This window comes from Scomber scombrus, chromosome 10 (assembly GCF_963691925.1).
Source record: "Scomber scombrus chromosome 10, fScoSco1.1, whole genome shotgun sequence".
Lineage (NCBI taxonomy): Eukaryota > Metazoa > Chordata > Actinopteri > Scombriformes > Scombridae > Scomber > Scomber scombrus.
The window spans coordinates 7,680,589-7,700,028 of record NC_084979.1 but is presented as its reverse complement, the minus strand read 5'-3'; the positions used below and the strand labels follow the sequence as shown (position 1 = coordinate 7,700,028).

Genomic DNA, 19,440 nt, shown 5'->3' with positions numbered 1-19,440 from the left:
ATAGTCTCTCATCCATGAAGTTTTTTATTTTCATCTTTTCTTAATGGCACCATCTGCCTCATGCATGGCCCTCTTAGATTGGCTTGGTCTTTTTTGCATACACTCTAAAGTGTAAAAACACTCGCACAACTTTATGGCTGCATGTGTACATATAGTATCTATATGCAAAGAGCATGCTCAAAAATAAAGCAAGTTCTTACTTTACTTATATTCTTTCTTTTTTTATGTACTTATCTCACTTACTGCAGCCGTGTTCAATGCTCTCACAGATGTGCCTGCTGTGTATATGTCAGTGTGTTTTGTGGGCTTTTGCACTTGCCTAGCTCTGCATGCCTTTTCTGTGCACAGACACTTACTAGTCTTCCCCTAATAACTCTCTTCCTCCCTATTTTTTTCCTTTTCTATGATGTGCTGTCTGGAAATAAGAAATCACGCAAGGTAATGAGACAAGTCCCAGTCACACCTTAGCCCATATTTCATTTGAGTCATTCACTACTGTATGTCCTCTCACCCCCATCTCTCCATGCAACAACAGCACAGAATAAAAGGTAGTTCTGCAGAGCTGCGGGCAGCTTTAAAGATGCCGGTTCTGTAGAAAAACTTTGCCATTTCATAAGCTCATACACATACACACACACACACACACACAGCACGGAAGTAGAGATGCTCTTATAGAACGCGGTTTGGCTTTCACCTCGGTCCATCTGCTGTGGGGGTGGAGGGGGCGGGAAAGGCAGGAATGAAGAAGGAAAGGAGGAAGTCATCTTTGTGACGGCCATTGTTTTTAGCAACAAAGAAACGTCTTCATTAGTGTGGCGTAGGTGTGGATATCACGCCGCGTGCCGCGCGGCTGTCGAAAGTGAGAGCGAAGGCAGAGGAGGCGAGCCATGGGGAGGAAATGCACCGTAGGAGAAGATGGGGTGCAAAGCCAAGCCGAGCTGTTCTTTTGTCATCTGCTCTCACTTCTTTTTGCAAACAGGAACAATCCTCCATAATACCATAAAGTCGCTCACTCTTTCACCCACTCGCTCACCCATAACAACACAAACACTCACTGAGCATCACAGAGCAAGAGTCACTCCATGGAACCAGCTGCTCTTCTTCACCAGGTGCAGATTATTACCTGTTGGAGAACATGATACACCATTTCATTGCATGAAATATCACTTTAGAGTCATAGAAGAGTAACTTGACATTGGTAAGGGGTTTTTATATTCTCAGAGTAGCATATTACAAAGGTGTTACATCTCAAACAACGCCAAAAACCACAATTCCAGGGGAACAGGTTCACTTAGCGTCTCTGACTTTCACCTGCAGAATGAGTGAGTGTTGCAGAGCAGTGAGACCTACATAAAGAGCCTGAGGTGGCTGCCCTGCAGTTGGTGACAACTTTTGGCTGAGCGCAGAGGCAGCAGCCACAGCTGGGTCCAGCAGTTTTGGCCAAGGTCCCTGCCCTGTCTCTGTTGGAAGCGGCTCAAGGTGCAGTGACACAGCCCCAGGCCTCAGCCAAGCACCACTGCCTCCTGCACTCCAAATCCCATCCTAAATAATAGCTGAGTGGGTGCCAGCTCGCCTGCACAAAGCCTGTTTATTTGGCCCCTTCCATCATTTTTCCAGCAATTAACTCCACTTTACCCCTCTGGCAATTACTGCCCTACATAAAATAAAGATCATTAATTCCTTCCTTCTGAAGTGTGCCGGTCCTTCCATGCAAAAGAAGGAAGCGACACCTTGCTTAATGCAGAGCAATTGTCCCAAAGGTTTGGTGTAAAGAATCGAATTTCATAGCAGTCAACTGCACAAATGAATTGCAATTAATGTGTCTCCACGCTCAAACTGTTTGAAAGGTCGCTGCTTATAATCAACCATTCGTTAGAGATGTCTGTAAAGAAACCATCCATATCTCAAGTCCAGCCTCCTCCTGATTTCTTTTTGTAGTCTCTTTTTTATGTCTCACAGATAGAGGATAATTGACCATCTCTCTGAGAGACTTGCAAATCAATCACGTTGTAATGTATGTGTGTATTGACGTGGAAGGAAGGCGAGGAAGTGCAGTTAAAGCGTCTACCAGTTACAATATGGATAATTTTTAATGGCACAATCTATATGACTGTGACACGTCTGCAAATGCTGTATATAATAATCTCACTCTTTATATCTGGACCAAAAGGATACAACTTATTTCATGCTCCCTGGACACAAGCACATAACTCCACTCACTAAAGTAAAACCATAAACCACTATGTCCTGGATGGAAGACCCCTTAGGGAAATTGCAAATGGGGTACAGGAAACTAAACATTTGGCGATTTTAAAGCTTCGTTTGGAGCTTTTTTCAAGATTTCACGGGTCTAGATCACCAGCTGAAACCTCTATGTCTCCTGTCTCATCAGAACCTGCACGTAGATCTTAACCTGAAAGAGTCTCTCCTTATTGGTGGAGCTCCTGATTACAGCCGACTGGCAAGAGTCGCTGCTCTCACAGATGGCTTCAAGGGAACAATCCAAAAGGTAAATGTTTACAAGCCTCTATTTCTTCAAGGAGTACTATGTCATTGGCTCTGCTTGTGGATTCTAGTGATGTATCATGTATAATGTGTTATTTTAATGACTCTGGGCCCTCATGCCCCAAGACATACAGTAGCAAAGTCAAACGAGTTATTAGCTGTCCAGCTGTCATAACACAGACCCCTATATTAGTAATTTTCCATTATACGCTCACACTATGACGGGCAGTGGCTCTGCTCATTTGGATTAGCATGTACTAATAATAGAATGCACATTTTGAAGTCCCTCCATTCCACTTTTCTCAGATCTTTCCCTGACAGCCTTCCAGTTTTTTTTTTTCCCTTCCACTTTCCAGCAAAAAGCTCATCTCTGAGTGCCAAAAATAACCCAGTAGAACAAAGGCAGGATGTTAGTGTTTGCGCAAACTTGTCATCAGTTCTTCTCTGCAAACTTTCCCTTGACAGTTTCGAGCAAATCAAAAGCTAAATGTGGCATTTGTCTTACTTGGCCTTTAGGGAATAGTTAATTATGAGGAAGATGCTCTGCATTCTCAGCTTGATGTGCTGTTTAACATGCTTGTTGTATAAACACCTAATTTCGGAGGCATTTTCCTATGTGCCGACGGTGTGGAGCTCATGTTTAGGTGATGAACACGTTAAATTGAATTGATCGTGCTAATGTAATTATTTTATAATGATAATTGAGCAGAAAACAAAAAGCCCCATAAATTGATGCTCTCTTTTGGAAAGGGAACCATGAGTGGTAACAAATGATAATCTTCTAGTGTTTTGCTAAAGAGATTAACATTAAATCAGATCAATTTGACAACAAAAGTAATAAATCAAGAGTAAGAGATTTAAAAGTAAGACAAGACTCAAAAGGTAACCCTCTAAAGAATGGTACGAAACAATTAATATAAAGAGTATAGCATTAACACAGGGCTCTGAAAATAGTTTTTAAGGAGTGATTTATGAAATTATATTCTGTGTCACAGCCAAGGTTTGTTCTATAGAGTCTGACCTACACCATCAGTTTTAACATTACCTGAGTATGTAGTATATAATTACTGTACATTAAATACTCCATGAATATAAAGGGGTGCTTAAGTGATGTAGTATTGTACTTCCAATTTGTTGGAAAACTCACAAGAAACAAATTCTTAAAGGAATGATGGAAGACTGATTCCTGATTTTTAGTCCCCATTATTGGGTCAAGTCTGTATTTCTAATAACACACCCAGTAACATTAGCTGGTTGGACCCATCTTGCCTCCAGTTTCTAATGACATCATCAGGGTTAAGGCTGAGTATGGCAGTACCAAACACCTATCCCCCATTAACCCTCTGTTCTCTGCTCCCAGATCATTCTGATGGGTACACCCATCCTCTTGGAGGTGAACGCCCTGCGCTCCAGCAACGTGGCCATGTTCCAAGAACACCTGTGTTCCCAGGAGCCCTGCCTTAATGGCGGGCGCTGCAACCCCCAGCTGGACACCTACGAGTGTGCTTGCTTGAGCGGTTTCTCAGGGGGAAACTGTCAGAACAGTGAGTATCTGTGGTCATCGCTGTCATCCTCATTATTTTTCTGCTTGTTAATGAGCCACATAAGACCACAAATATATATATATATATATATCGTTATGACACAGGTACATGTAAGTTCATGGCTAACAACACTTACTGGATTGAGATGTAATTGTACAAATCGTTTTACCTCCTCGTCCAACATTTCTTTAATTGTAAAAGGGATAATGGCAGCGTTTTTGCTGCTTTTAAAACCTAATGTGAATGGTAGTGAAATCAGCACAGCTTGTTCCCAGCTTGCTTCTATGGAAGGTGAACTCCTCGTGTCATTTTTTTCTGTCTTATAAGACCTTCCTTTCCACTGTGTTCTCTCTTGGCAAGGTAATAATGTTGTTATTAGACTTGTCATGTCTCCTTTATGTCAGTGTTGTTATGTATTGATCTCAAACTAAAGCAGCAATTATGAAAATGATGAAACGCGTCCATTGAATATTCATGAAATGCTCTTTTCAAGAGTTGCATATCCCTTTCATCATCTTCATGTGACTCTGCCAGACATGTACCCACTCTGGCTCGATCTGTCTTATACACTCAGTCACAGCCTTTGCCATTAACCTTGTGCGTGTGGCCGGCTGTCCCTTTTACGTTAATTAAAACTACGAACGCACCAACACTCCCCACCCTCGTCCCATTTGCTCACACTCCATTGCCTTCAGCTCTGATAACTGAGGCCTCCGTCTTATTGATTGGTGTGATCTCATCCTCTGAACAACCCTTCCCCTCCCACCTTCTCCTTCACAGCCATCTACGAGAAGTCTGCCGGGGAGACCGAGGCCATCGCCTTTGACGGGCGGACGTTCATTGAGTACCACAACGCCGTTACAAAGAGGTAAGGAAGAGGACAAGGGGAACATCCTCATCTATTCAGCTTCATCCAACATCTCCATTGTTATAGCTATTAGCCAAATCACCCCTCCGTCTATCCATCTCTTCCCTTGGTAAGCCACGGTGACAGTGTTGATGATATCATCAGTGCGAAGGCTCCAGGGTGAACTAGGCACTTGGCTAATAGCTCTTCCTCTCCATCCATGGCAGTCCTGCTCCGCTTTTGACAGGATTTCACTAATTAGCGAGAAGTTTAACAATCACAGTGTTGCCCTGAGCTCATTCAGTTTGCTCTGTGGTCTACGGCTTAGCAAACGCAGACACTGGACAATAAGTACACACGCCTGATTAATTGATGGTCCTATTTTGAATCTGTGTACGAATCTGGCATCTGAAGACAAGTCGCCTTCAAATTTTTTAACACCCTGTAAAAAGGGAAAAAGTAGATGACGTTAGTGTAACACCGTTTCCAAAAAAAATTTAAAAATCCAAGAAATCCTGTCCCATTAGGCGTATGAGACATTTTTACCCCATCCATCTAGAAGGTTCGCAAGAGTGCGCCTCCAGGTTGGCATAAACAAAAAATGTTTACGTGATGAACCTGTAAAGACATCAAGCATACGGCTCTATGTTTTCGTCTAGCAGTTTCTTCACACAATCACTCAGATGTGTGAAAACCGGGCCACAGCCTGCAGATCATCACACTCCCATAGAGACGCACGACTCACACTCACTCAAAAACAACTGGCTGGACAACTCTGTCAGATGTATGTGTGTATGTGTGTGTCTTTATGTGTCTTTGCTGTGGAGCTCAGCCTTCCAGGAGCTTGTCCTTTGTTCTGTCCCACAGTCTCGACCTCCCTTGTCGTTGTCAACATTATGTCTTGTCTCATATAAATGTCCTTCACTGTCTTTCCTTCTCACTCAAGCCAACTGACCAATGAGATCCCAGAGTAAGTAGACTTTATGACTGGGTGTTTTTCCCAGCTTCAAATCAAGCCCAACTAACAACAACAACAACCCCAAAAAAAATCCATTTTTGATAGTTAACCCAGCTGAAGAGATTAAAGTACATTCAGTTTCTTGTCATGATTCTGTTCACACAAAAATCATCTTTGCCTTAAGACTCAAATTTTCATTCAAGCCCCATATCCATCATTTAATTTGACAGACTCCGTTGTTTCCAAGACATTCTGCAGTGTCATTAGAGCCTTTTCAGTTTTTTCCCCCCCAGTGAAAAAAGGAAGCATGAATGTGTGCATGTTAAGCATTGTGCTCAAACCCCAGAGAAAATGAATTGCTGTACTAAGAATGTGCAATATTTTATGCATGGTTGTAACTCGTTCATAAACAAAATGAATTGCCATGCACTTTACACTGAATGGCATTATCTGTTATGTGGAAAATGAATGAGACCCCTTGAAAACTGCAAGAGGCCGATATACTAAATACCCCTTAACCTAGTTTCTGGTGCCTGTAGAGTTTCCGGATGGGAAAGCCCTGTGTCATGACTTAGTTATTAAGGGTTTTTCTTCCTGCTCATTAGCTCGGTAAGTAACCTCTTTTTAAAAATCCCACAAAGCGGCGAAGCAGAATTAATCTCAAATTAAGCCGACTGGATTCAGCCCAGAGTTCCAATCCATGCCAGGGCTTCTGTCATTTCGTTTTTGCCAGATATCTAACTGTAATTGTGAATAATTATGGAGTTGGCCATACTGAGAGGCAGTGACATGTTAATCACAGATTTGTCTCCCTTTGTAGATTAGACCTCCAATTGAGATCTCTCCGCAGTGTGTAGCCATGGGCATCAATCTCACTTAGCAGGAGGGGACAGTGGTCCTTGGAGCCAGACTGTCAAAAGTTTAATGGATGTCACATTTACTAAGAGCCTCAATGAGCCTGAATTTAAGCAAACCAGGGCCCGGGTGCAGCGCTCTGAAGGCGTGCCGATCAATTCAGCATGATTTGATTTTGTAAAGGAAATGAATACATTTCTCCAGAGGACATTAAATGCTGGGTGAGGCCAAAATGTCAAATGCTCACCTTGGGTTAATGTTTCTGTTACTATTTACAGCCGCCTTTGATCGTTCCTCTCGTTCTGCCCATCTGAAATCTCAGGTCGATTTTGCTCAAGCTCCATTATTTCAGTGACAAATTATATCTGGCCATGACTCTCAACTGATATGGCGCTTGACCCCATTTTTTGACAATTGCCCAATTTTTCTCATTCACCACTTTCATCTCCTGACAGAAGGTAATTGTCGCTGCACTCTGGCGTTCAGCCCCATAAATATAAAGCAGTTGTCCGATAATTGGACGCTGACTTAAAGTAGGCTTTGTGCTGGTCCGGACACTGACTATGAATGTACTTAATCTTGATGCTCATGTTTTTAAAAAAAATGCTTGATCCCTGGGCATTTTGGCACATTAGTCATCCATCTTGATCCTAGCTGTCCCCTTGAGTGCCTCCTTTTATGGTCGCGGTGTGATCAGGGCTAAGATGCACACTTCCTGTGATCACACAACAGTTGTTATCGACTGTTGACACAGTCGATACTGTCGTAGAGCAGATAAGTTATGCTTTTTGAAGCTCTAGGTCTAAGCTAGACCTCTGTGAGTCACCCAGTGGGCTCCCAAGATCCCTCCTTCCTTCTTTCCTTCTGGCCTCCTGCGCTTAAACTGCATGCGGTTGACTTTCTCCCCTGCTCCCTTAAGTCCTGAGTCTTTGGAGAACCCATCTGACCAGAGGTGAGTCTCTCGAAGCTTTTAGACATCGGTGCCGTCCAATCACCTCTCGCCTCCTCATCCTTCCCCTTCTCTCCAGACAACCCCTCCCCGACCTCTAACAGGGCTAAATCTTCCACAGAGACATCATTGCTTCCATTATTGGGATATAGTTACCAATATGAATCACAAAGAGCCTTTGCGTACACTTCAATTAATTCTGATGTTCAGAGCTCTGATAGCGGCATAGAACCAGCCAGAGCTGCAGCCTCTTTGCAGTAGCTGTCCTCCCTGATGGATTTTCATTATTCTAACCACTACTGCCACCTAGAGTTGAAGTGGAGGACGGCATTCTGAAAAGTACCTCTGAGAATTTGAATACATATAAGAGGTAGATAAAATCCCTCCATATACAAAGACAAATCAACAGAAATCTATGAAGTCAGTGGTGTACATGAGATGTAGAACACAGTGCTCCGGCGTTGTTTTATTCATGATATATTCAGCACTTTTAATAACCTTGACCTTATCACTGACAAGCCGCTCCGATAGAGATTTATTGGTCCCTGTAAGCTCTTTGAGGGTTTGCCAAGAGAGGGTTCACTACGCTGTATTTGTGTTGTTGTTTTTTTTCTCTCTCTCTCTTCATGGAGAAAAAAAAGATGCTTTTATATCATACTCTTTTTCTTTTTCTTTTTTTTCCTGTTTACCTCAGCAGATTCTGTTAATCAAGGGGGTCAACGTTTCCAACCTAAGCATGTTTTTGAAGAAGAAAAATCAAGTTTGATTCTGGATTCTTTCCCTGCCTCTGCTGGGGTGAACCAGCATTATTGTTGGCCTGAGCTGTCAAAGTTGACTCGCCTTAGTCAATATACTCCATCCCATCACTTCTACACCCAGTGCTCTTCTTATTCTTGCACATTAATGAATAGAAAACACTGAGAAAATGAGAAAACACTTCTTACAGTGTAAGGAGAAGTTGCCATACTCAGTTTCTCTTGATCCCCTCCCATTTCCTGTCCTGTTTGTATTCCCATGAGCTTCTCTGTTTGCTATGCAGACTCCTTTGTCTTGTCTTTGTTTAATCTTTGTCTCCAGTTCTGTGTCGCTGTTGTTTTTCTGTGTTTTTTTTTTTTTTTTAAATCCATGTGTCAATGGTTCTTTGTCGTAAGTGTCCTCACCTTGTCTTTGTCTTTGTGTTTAAATACCCTTGAAGAGGGTGTACGTATATCCATTTTGGCAGATGTGCAGGCAGCTGCACAGATGCTGATTGATGACGTGCACACACAATCGTACACACACGCATGCAGATTGAAGGTATGATTCTCTGGATGTCTACTGCATCTCTGCCAGGGACTCACAAACAACAGAGGGACTTTGTTAGGGTGTTGTATGCAGGCATGGATGTGTGATGGTGTTTGTGTGCTGCACACATACAGTAGATGTACTTCACAGTGTGTATTTCCTAACACAGTGGTGACAGTGACGTAGCATGCCTCTTACGGATAGGTGGAAGTCGTCCAGTCTCTGCATTCAAATCACCCCTGCAGCTGTAACAGTCAAGAAACTGGAGATCAAAACAACATTCACTCACACATACACACACACACACACACACACACACACAGCAGCACAGGAAGCGCTGTGCATCAATGCAGTTCAGGCTCAGTAGGATGTAGGAAAGCTAATAGTAAAACAGCCCCCTGCTACTCCTAAACTCAGCCTGCATCCTGATTCTCCTCAAAAATCACTGCAGCTCTGTTAGAATGAGGCCGCAGAGCTCCGGCTACAAAGCTTTCTGATTACATGTGCAAAGAACTACATTTCATGTTTGAATCATGGGTGACGTACCATTGAGACAACAGCAGAGGTCCCTTGCGCGCAGCTTACAACACATGCAACTACAAAACATACAACCGCCTACTGAGCTGCATCAGCCAAGCCAAAGATTAGAACTCTTTTTGATGAATTAGATCAAAAGCTAACTGTTGTATTTTCTGTTCTCCTAGTGAGAAAGCTCTGCTGGTGAACAAATTTGAGCTGAGTATCCGCACGGAGGCAACTCATGGTCTGGTGCTGTGGAGCGGGAAGGGCGTGGAACGCTCAGACTACATCGCTCTGGCCATCGTGGACGGACACGTCCAGATGACGTACGACTTGGGCTCCAAGCCTGTGGTGCTGCGTTCCTCGGTGCGTGTCGACACCAACCAATGGATACGCATCAAAGCCAGCAGGTAAGATGGGAGATGGCAGGTAGTCGGGGATCAAGAGTGAAAAAGCTTTTATAGTTGGACCAGGATTACACTTAATCCATATTGTATTTGTGTTGCTGCAAACTGTGTGATCGCTTACACCAATCCTTTGCTCCGCAGTGATCCCCTACACTGAGATGACTGTGATTAGTTTCAGATTAAGGTTATTTTCACGCCTGGTCATGCATGAGTGTGACACATTGCACATCAAATTGCTTAGACGCATTAATGAATGTTCACATGTGGCAACATCTCAACACATATTGGCACATTAAAGAAAATGTGCAGAGAAAATAAATGAATCAGATAAATTCATAACAGTATGTATTTACATACAGTATATTAATGACATACATTGATTCTATTGAAGGACTTAATGTCTGTGCACATACACGGCTGGATAAACTGATAAGGGAACCTGGGGTGAAAATCAGCTACTGAGCCCTTATTAACACTATTAACCCTCTACATTCACACACATATACACTATGTGCAATATGTACAGTGTCAGGCACTTTTCAAACACATGGGCAGTTCAAAGTGCTTTACATACAGTAAGGCCATTGAAAAACAATTTTAAAAGGAGAATAAATGCAGTAAATTGATTTAAACATGCAGTAGATACAATAAAAGACTAGAAACAGTTATTGTGCAGTATTTGAATTACAAGTTTCTTTTGACATAATTTGTGGTAACAAATGAATGCAGCAATATTCACAGTATGAGCTAAAATAATGAAGGGCTTTAAAAGAAGAATCCAACACAGAAACTCTTTTCAAGACTGGTTAACAAGCTCATGCTCTGATGATGTCAGTTGACACTATGTTTTGGTTAGTGTATATTCCCATGTTCTAAATCAATATTACAATAATTAATCAAATAACCACAAACCAGAGGCTGCACAGTAAGCCTGGAGCTTTTTGAGGCACCCTGGCACATATTGTACTTTCTTGTGCACAAACATATACCCACAGCATGTGTATACACTCATGAGCACTTCATTAAACTACTGTGCAATCTGATGAAATCCTATACACAGTTGTGCCATAAATTCTACTTGTTCAAAACTTAATACTTTAAGTTTTGTCAGATTTTCTATGGAATCTAGGAATTGTCACTTTTTTCTGGGGGGGAAAAAGGGACAATTCCACTTGATGTTTATTATTGAAGTCGTAGTGTTCCTAATATTTTGCCCACTCCATTAACATACATGAGGCATTTATTACATATTAGGCAATTTGCAGCAGAGCTGTTGCATTAGATTGTATTAGGTTGCACCGGTGCTCCTAGTAAAGTATTCGGTGAGTGTATATACAATATTAAATAACACTAGTTGTAGTTTAGTACATGGGTAATCATTCCCGATGTTGAAAGAGGCAGAGCACGCCATAGGTTTTGCACGCAGTGACGTCACATTAATGGATTCCTTCATTAGAAACAAATTAAATGGCTAAACTTTGAAAATGACCCATTTAACATCTTCTGTGTGATCTCGGCCTTATCGCTGCAGAGCATTTGCTTTCAACGTGGCTGTGAATGGAGGTACTGTAAGGGGGATAATTAGATCGGTTTCATCATGTAAGGCAGGAATAATCGATCCTTGAAAAGCCGCTGCATCCATTTCAAACAGGGATTTGGCCAAATTCATCCCAGGCTTACAGAGAGACCTCATGAGCCGCCAGGAAGACGACATCATTTTAAACGTTGATGATGGTGTAAGTCGCAGCATGTGGCACATAGCTCACATTGTTACATAGCTATCTGTGTTTGCGGCTTGCTTTTAATGATGCTCTCTCTCAGCTGGAAACCCACTTTTGTCGCGTTCAAATTAGCCTCGTCGGCACAATTCTGAAGTGTGTGTGCTAATGCTTAACGCGCAGCCACCTAAAATGAATGGGGTCCTTACAACATCTGTTAGCTGGTAGACAGGCACATTTAGGACGCTGCTCAGCAAAGGCAGTTATGTGAGTGCTTAGTGTGCCGGCGGTAAAGCAATAGAGTCTTGATGCTTCAGATTAAATGAAACTGCAATTTACAGCTATTCAATGTGACACGTATGCATCAGACTGACTCACAACCGCACCTCTCCCTCTCCTCTTTTTTTTCTTTTCTCTTCCTCAGAGCACTTAGAGACGGCTCTCTACAGGTCGGCAATGAGGCAGCGGTAACAGGGTCATCGCCTCTGGCAGCAACACAGCTGGACACAGACGGAGCGCTCTGGTTGGGTAGGTGCCCCCACATGTTTTGAAAAAGAAATCATTCAAACTTGAAAATTTGTCTACAAACGTTATACATCAAACCAGGGGGAATACTTGTAATTCTGTAGTACTTTTTCATCTAAGTCACTGGTAGAAGCCAAAAATGAGCAATGAACTCATTGGCATTGCAGAGGATAAGCAAAGTCCCTGGCAGGGGGAAAATGATTGCGGTTTGGGGAGAAAAAAATCTCTAAGCCTATTCAGGTATTGAGTTTAGAAATGAAAGGCTATCTGACTAACTCAAAAGTTGTCTGCTCTCCTGAATTGAAAATGACCAAAGTCTGCCTGTTATCTACCTTGAGTTCAATTTGGTCTGAACCTGGCTCAGAGAAATCGTTTTTGAAAGAACACACACGCGCACGTGCCACACGACCGGATTGAACATTGCGAGGAAATAACATTGAAAACAGGTGCTGAAATAAAGTCAGAGTGTTAGTTAAAATGCGCAGCACAAGGTGCCGGAGAGGCAGGTTTGAGAGAGAGAGAAGGGTGGGGGGGGGGGCAGCCTGAGTGACATTTAAAGAGACACGCTTTATGTAAAGGTGCGCCTGTGCACTCAGGTACAAACGCACACACACACACAGAGAGGAAGCAGTGCTATGGAACAGGTGCTGAGCGAGCCCTGCAGCAAGAATACATAATCCTCACACAGGCCTCCCATTGAGAGCCCTTCTCCTTTTTTAAATCCCCTTTTCACTGTTCATCATTAATTCATCTGTAACTCGCATGAAATTAGCCCTGTCGATCCCCGATTCGGAGGCGCACAATCCGATTAAAGGGGGGGGGGGGGGGGGGGGCGAGACAGGGGATGTGAAGAGCTTGACAGGGATATGAACTCTCAGCCCAAAAGATTAAAAACAGGCAAAACAAGGAAGAGAAAAGGAGATGGGGGAAATTAAGTCAGACAAACATGAAGCAGAGAAAGAAAACAAATACTGACAGTGTCGATACCAGAGCGAGGAGGAGAGAGAGAGAGCAGGGGTGGCAGGTACAACATCAAAATCAAGGGTCAGTCTCTCTCTGTCTCTCTCTCTCTCAGTGACAGCAGATTTGATGAAACTCAGAATAAAGCTGTTTCACACTGATATATTGAGAAAGACATTAATGACTACATGCTCAAAAGAGTAGCTCAAAACACCATCAAAGGAGAAAAGGAGTCAGCCACACACCCAGCAATTAGGTCATCAAGTTTCCCAAAAAAAAAAAAAGGACATTAAGAGACTTAATTTTAAAAAAAAGAAATAAGTATGGATGATTTGAAATAGAGGAAAGTGCCAAAAATGAAAGTAAGGCAAAATAGAAAGTACTGAAGAGGCTGAAATGTTTGCTTTAAAGTTTAAATCCACCATATTTTTATATTAATAAGTCTGTTTTCACACGTTCTGTCAAAAACATGTTAGTGAGTCAACTTCACTCAATTTAGCAGACACTTTAAAGGCTCACTTTCCCAAATAAGACATTCCCTCACTTCAGTGGCATACAGCCCACCACAATGGAAGCACAGAATCACATTTGTTGAACTGGCCCTTTAACGTTTCTGAAGCAAGTGCAGGTGACAGGAAATTATTCATTTTACATGGTTTGTGTGAAAAAGAGGAAGAAGCGTGTAGTTGGCAGCCACGGCCGACTCGGCTGAGCAAGCAGAGTTCACAGCACAGCAACGAGCGGCTCAGCACTAAAGATGGAAACAAATTAAAAATAATAAGGATGTTAAGTATTCATAATTTTACCCCCTGTCACCACTTTTCATTTAGAACACATATTTTTGAGCTCTTTATGCATCGTGCTAAATTAAAAGAACCTTTTCTGTTGTCTATCTCAAGTTTTCTGCGGTTGCCGTGCTTTTCCCTTTGATCACAGTGGTTTAAAAAATAAAAGTATAATCCTGTCACATCCATCAGCTGCTGTCATCATAGAAAGTATCATTGGCTTATAATGTGACATGACTGCTGCTTTAGTACCAGAAATAAAATGTTCCCCCTAAAATATTTCAGGTACAGCTTTTTGATAGCATTTACTTTAAAGTGTATTTTATTCTGAAACCCAAACCTTTATCCTGGTGTGTGATCTTTAAAAGAGGCACTAGGCTGATTTTACAGGTTGTATAATGTCCTCCTAGGCTCTGGAGGAGCTGATATAATAAGCATGATGATGTCATTTTTGGCATGCGCTTGTTTAGCTGCAATTAGTTGTATTATATGACATTTAGGAACCAGCTTTTGGCTCATAGTCCACGTCATGACCTTGTTCAAGCGTCCACAACAAAAGGGAGACACAGAAATGTTGAATATCAATAAACGGAACTTATTCTAAGCAAATTAAACTGAATTAAAGAGTTAAGTAAATATTTACAGTATGGGATGTGGAAATAATTGGTATCAGTATTGTATTTGATGCATGAGAATAGTGTAAAGTGCATGAAAAGCAAAGCGAAGAACTAAAGCAGCATAACTAAAACACATGGGTTATTTAAACACTGCAGCCAGGCGTAAATAACCTGGGAACACACTGGGGCCCCTCAGGTGTTCCAGGTTACACTAACGATGCACCTGCAGAGAGCCAGCACACAGCCACACAGGATGACACAGCAAATACCCGGGTTGCCACTTTTGCCTCTACCGGGTAGAAAAGTTAAGCTCGCTGGAGTAATTATCCCGGAAAAAAAGTTCTTCCACAGCGAGAGTGTTTATGTACAGTTACTGCTGCCGAGTCATCACTTTGTTAACCTCTGCCTCCGTCTCCCCCCAGGTGGTCTGGAGGAGCTGGCGGTGACCCGTCGGTTGCCCAAGGCCTACAGCACCGGCTTCGTCGGCTGCGTCAAGGACGTGGTCGTGGACGGCGTGGAGCTCCACCTGGTGGAAGACGCCTTAAACAGCCCCAAAATATTACACTGTTCCGCCGCGAAATAACCCGGCAGAGACAACACATTGAGAGAAATGGAGAAAAAAAACAAAAAAAAACAAGATACCCTCCCACCCGCTCCCTCCATAGCGCCCATGTCTCCTGCTGTAATTATTTTCTATTTTTGTATACTTTTCATCGCTTTTTATATGGAAAGAAAATGAATATGTTGTTTTAATTTTTGTTTTATATGTTTTGTTCTTTTTTTTTTGTTCTTTTTTTTTTATCTGCACCTCCATTCACAGAACATACTTCCTTTTTCTTTTTACTGCCCTGGCCCTTCATCTTTTTTCTTTTTTTTATAAAAGCAGGCATCTCTTATTCTCGTCAGTTTTGTTGTTTTAGAACAAACACCAACTTTAAAAAAGAAAAAAAAAAAAAGAAGAAAGCCTGCTCCATTTTTCTGCGCTCATTACTTGAACACTTGTGGACCTCGCTGACGATCTCTGGTTATTGCCTTGTCTTGGTGCCATATCTATCATCCACATTCCCCAAGCATGGCCTTTTTACATCCATGAGTGTAAACAAAAAAAAAACATTCCCCTCCTTCATGAGAGCCGGACAGAGTGTACTCTGTAACGGGTGTGTGCAGCTCTCTGAATGCTGCAGCCAGCTGGCATCTACAGGCAAGGAACTCTGCATTCAGCTCCAGTAGCCCGCTGTATTTTCCTAATGGGACTTTTCAGATATCAGTCAAGCTGCTACAGTGAGAAAGTACACAGTCAAAACCACTCGATCAACCCCCCACCGCCCCCCCCATCTCACAGCACCCCTCCAAAAAAAAGAAAAAGTCTCCACTCGATCTGAAGCCCATCAGAGCCTTTAGTTTTGAAATATGACTCACTAACACTGCAACCTGATGTGACGGAGAGAGCTCTGCGTTCCACAATGACTTGCATATCATTAGTCATAAGTCAAGACATGAATCATAGACATGAATAAATGTTATAAATATAGAGTATATAGATAAAACCTGAGACTGTGAATATGTAAGATGGGTTCTCTTTGGGGAATTGTGCTTCTCATGTACTATTGTGCGTTCTGTTTTACAATCAGCAGATGAACATATGATGACCACTATAAATGCATGCACTTCTGCAGTGTTGGTTTGAATCTGGTTTTTGTTTGGTTTTTTTAATTCACATTTTGTTTGGGAAAAAAAAAACTTAAATGTAAATGGTTTTCTTTTGGCAATGACTAAAAACAATATTCCACTTTTTTCTCTTATTTCCACTGGTGTGATTACAGAAAACAGAGCTTGGAGAAATGTTTATGTTTGCTCATTCCCTGTATCTTTTTTCTTATTTTTACTTGGGAGCAATTAGTTTTGCAGGACCTTGAATGGTGCATATCGGGAAGAGTTGTTACCGTTTCTGACCTTAAGGAGGTGCTAAAAGCAAAGACTGAAGAGACGGACAAACAGAAAAGGAGGGCGAGGAGAGATCTTATCATTGGGAGAGCTACTACTCTTGGGACTGTGCTGCCAAACAACAGTCAGTCGTCAACACAAACAAAACAAAAAAAGCTTCAAAAAAACTCTGCCTGAGACTTAATTTCTTTTTGTATTCCTGGAGGAATCTTTTTTTCGGCTGTTGAGAGAGAGAACGAGACAGAGAGAGAGACCGATGTTGTTGTGACCTTTTGAAGCCATAACAGCCGCAAAAATGGGAAAAAGATGTATAATCCTACAGTACTTGCAAATTAACATAGTAACGCATGGGTTTGTATTACTAGTGCGAATTCTGTAACATTCTTTGCTGAACCACAATAAGCTGCGATGACTGACTTAAAGACACTCTTGTTTTGATATGAGATCCTTGGCAATATTCTAAGACAAAATCATGCCTGTTCGTGGTTGAGTATCAAATAGTCTTTTACTAGTTTCTTTTTTTCTTCTTTTTTAAGTTCTTAATTATGTTTCCCTTCTGAAATCATCCAGCAACCTGTTTTTGTACAGCCCTGCAATTTTTAAGTGTAAATTAGCAAAATGTGTGATCTGTGGAGGTTTATGTTTTTAGTAATATACACTGGAACCATGTCTGACTTGTCTGTTCACCCACACGTTGATATACTTATGTACATGGGGGAGGGATAGCCCTAAAGCTATAAGTGTGTTGTGCATAATCAAGCTCTGAGTGTCCGCACCAGATCAGGAAACCCTTCTCTGGTGACACATTTAAAATTCCAGCACTCACTCTATTAACCTTAGACTGGTCTTAGTTTACCACGCTGTTCTTTGAATTTGACCCATGCAGGTGGTAACGCTTAATAAAGGAGAGACTCCTGTGTATTTGGATGGACTCATCCTACAGTATGGACTCACGAACAATAAAGACAATTGCAGTCTATGGTTTGGGTGGAAACGATGAATTGCCTTAAAAATCGGTCACCTGGACTCTAAGCAGGTGGCAAAGACGTCATCCATATAAGTGTTTCCTTACTTTTAGCCAGTGTATTAGCCTCATCCCCATAATGTAAATGAGCAATACATAATAATAATAATCTATTTTCTGTTCCTTATTTATGTCTACATGTGGTTTACCCTCCATGTCTGGCCTCTGTAAACTACTGTCTGACTGCGCAAACCTCCTCAAAGGGCAGTGCAACGAGTAAGAGTGGCATGACCCGAACATTACTAACTTTATGACCTTTGTCTTGTGTTCCTACCACCATGAAATAAAATGTCAACCAAATGGAGCCCATTCTTGTCAGCCGTCTCCATTTTTTCGTCACCCCGATTTATTTAGCATTTGAAAAAGGAGGGTACGGCTGTGGTATTTTCTGTATTTTCCTTGTTATTGACAAATTCTGTCAAAAGAACCAAACATTTTGCTAAACCGTCTTTCAGTTCCTCAACAATCCTACCCTGCCTGTGGGACTCCAAGCCCACTCACTCCTACTGAAGTCATGACTCTTTAAAAACATAACAATCAATGTAGAGTTTCTATTGTTTAAAAATAAAAAAAGAATGTGTGGTTTATTAAACAGCTGGAACCTGCAGTTTTTAGTAAAACAGCACTAAATCGTGCATTTGTTTGGGACTATCTTCATCTGTGGATTAATATACATTTGATGCAACATTGAGTATTAACAGCAGGATGTGTATGTGGGTTGACTCCCGTCTGCTGATGAAGAACATGAGATGCAGTTGAAAGCTCCAGAAAAGCTTGTTGACAGTTCTTTGACAAGTTATTCAAATCTTTTGTAGGTTGTTTTTTTTTGTTTCTGCATTACTGGAACTGAAATTTGAGAAAAGAACAGGTTAAAACTCAGAAGAAAAAGAAATCAGAAAGCAGACCATAACCTTTAATAGTTCATATATCAACGTTGTCTATTTAAACAAAATAAGACTAATCCATCTACTTTTTTCAACAACTTTATCACTTACTGTGAAGTCTCGGCAGACAGAACTTTATAATCCCGAACAAAAAGTGAGTTGTTAAATTCTATGCTAATGTTATGTTAGCTCAGGATGTTAGGATTATTTTGTTAAAATCTTGATTAACCAAGCCTTCAGAAATACTTGTATTAGGATAGACAAAATAAAAAATGTATATTGTATTGTACTCATATCTTCTTCCTTAAACAAAAGGGAATTCATGTCCAAATCAGTGATGCTACACTCTTATAAATATAGTGGCAGGAAAGAGAGCCCACCTATTGGTATTTTCTAATTGCTCTTTTTCCAGCTTTGAGTCAGCTGAATTTGCAATAACCTGAATACACAGATCAGCCACAGCATTTAAAACCACTGACAAGTGAAGCGAATAACATTGATTATCTTGTTACAATGGCACTTAGCAAGGGGTGGGATATATTAGGCAATAGTAAACTGTCAGTGCTTGAAGTTGATGTGTTGAAAGCAGGAAACACCTCCAAAAAAGCAGGTATTGTGGGGTGCATCAGTGCATCACAGCTTGCTGTTTATAGGGCTGTGTAGTTGCAGACTGGTCAGAGTGCCCATGATGACCCATGTTCACTTCCGAAAGCACCTACAATGGGCATGTGAGCGTCAGAATTAAACCATACAGCAGTGGAAAAGGGTGACCTGGTCTGATGAATCACATTTTCTTTTACATCATGTGAATGTCCAGGTATGACCAACAGATGGCAACAGGATATGCCAACAGGATGCACTATAGGAAGAAGGCAAGGCGGTGGTGTGGGAAATGTTCTGCTGGGAAATCTTAAGTCTTGGCATACATGTGGATGTTACTTTGACACGTATAACTTACTTGTAGCAGACCAATGGCATGGCAACAGTATTCCCTGATGGCAGTGGCCTCTTTAAGCCGAATAATGCACCCTACCACACTGCAAAATTGTTCAGCAATGGTTTGAGGAACATGGCAAAGAGTTCAAGGTGTTGCCTTTGCCTCCAAATCCCCTGGA

At 41.7% G+C, this 19,440-nt stretch overlaps 1 protein-coding gene across 1 annotated transcript in view; it reads left to right on the top strand.

Annotated features, from left to right (window-relative positions):
- Positions 1–17,745, top strand: part of agrn (agrin) — a 162,313-nt gene extending 144,568 nt beyond the window's left edge. Inside the window, exons 30-35 of the mRNA XM_062426785.1 lie at positions 2,393–2,509; positions 3,866–4,049; positions 4,830–4,917; positions 9,647–9,871; positions 12,011–12,114; positions 14,896–17,745. Coding sequence (XP_062282769.1) covers positions 2,393–2,509; positions 3,866–4,049; positions 4,830–4,917; positions 9,647–9,871; positions 12,011–12,114; positions 14,896–15,056 — 879 coding nt within the window. The 3' untranslated portion in view covers positions 15,057–17,745. The remainder of the gene's footprint in view (positions 1–2,392; positions 2,510–3,865; positions 4,050–4,829; positions 4,918–9,646; positions 9,872–12,010; positions 12,115–14,895) is intronic.
- Positions 17,746–19,440: the final 1,695 nt, after the last annotated feature.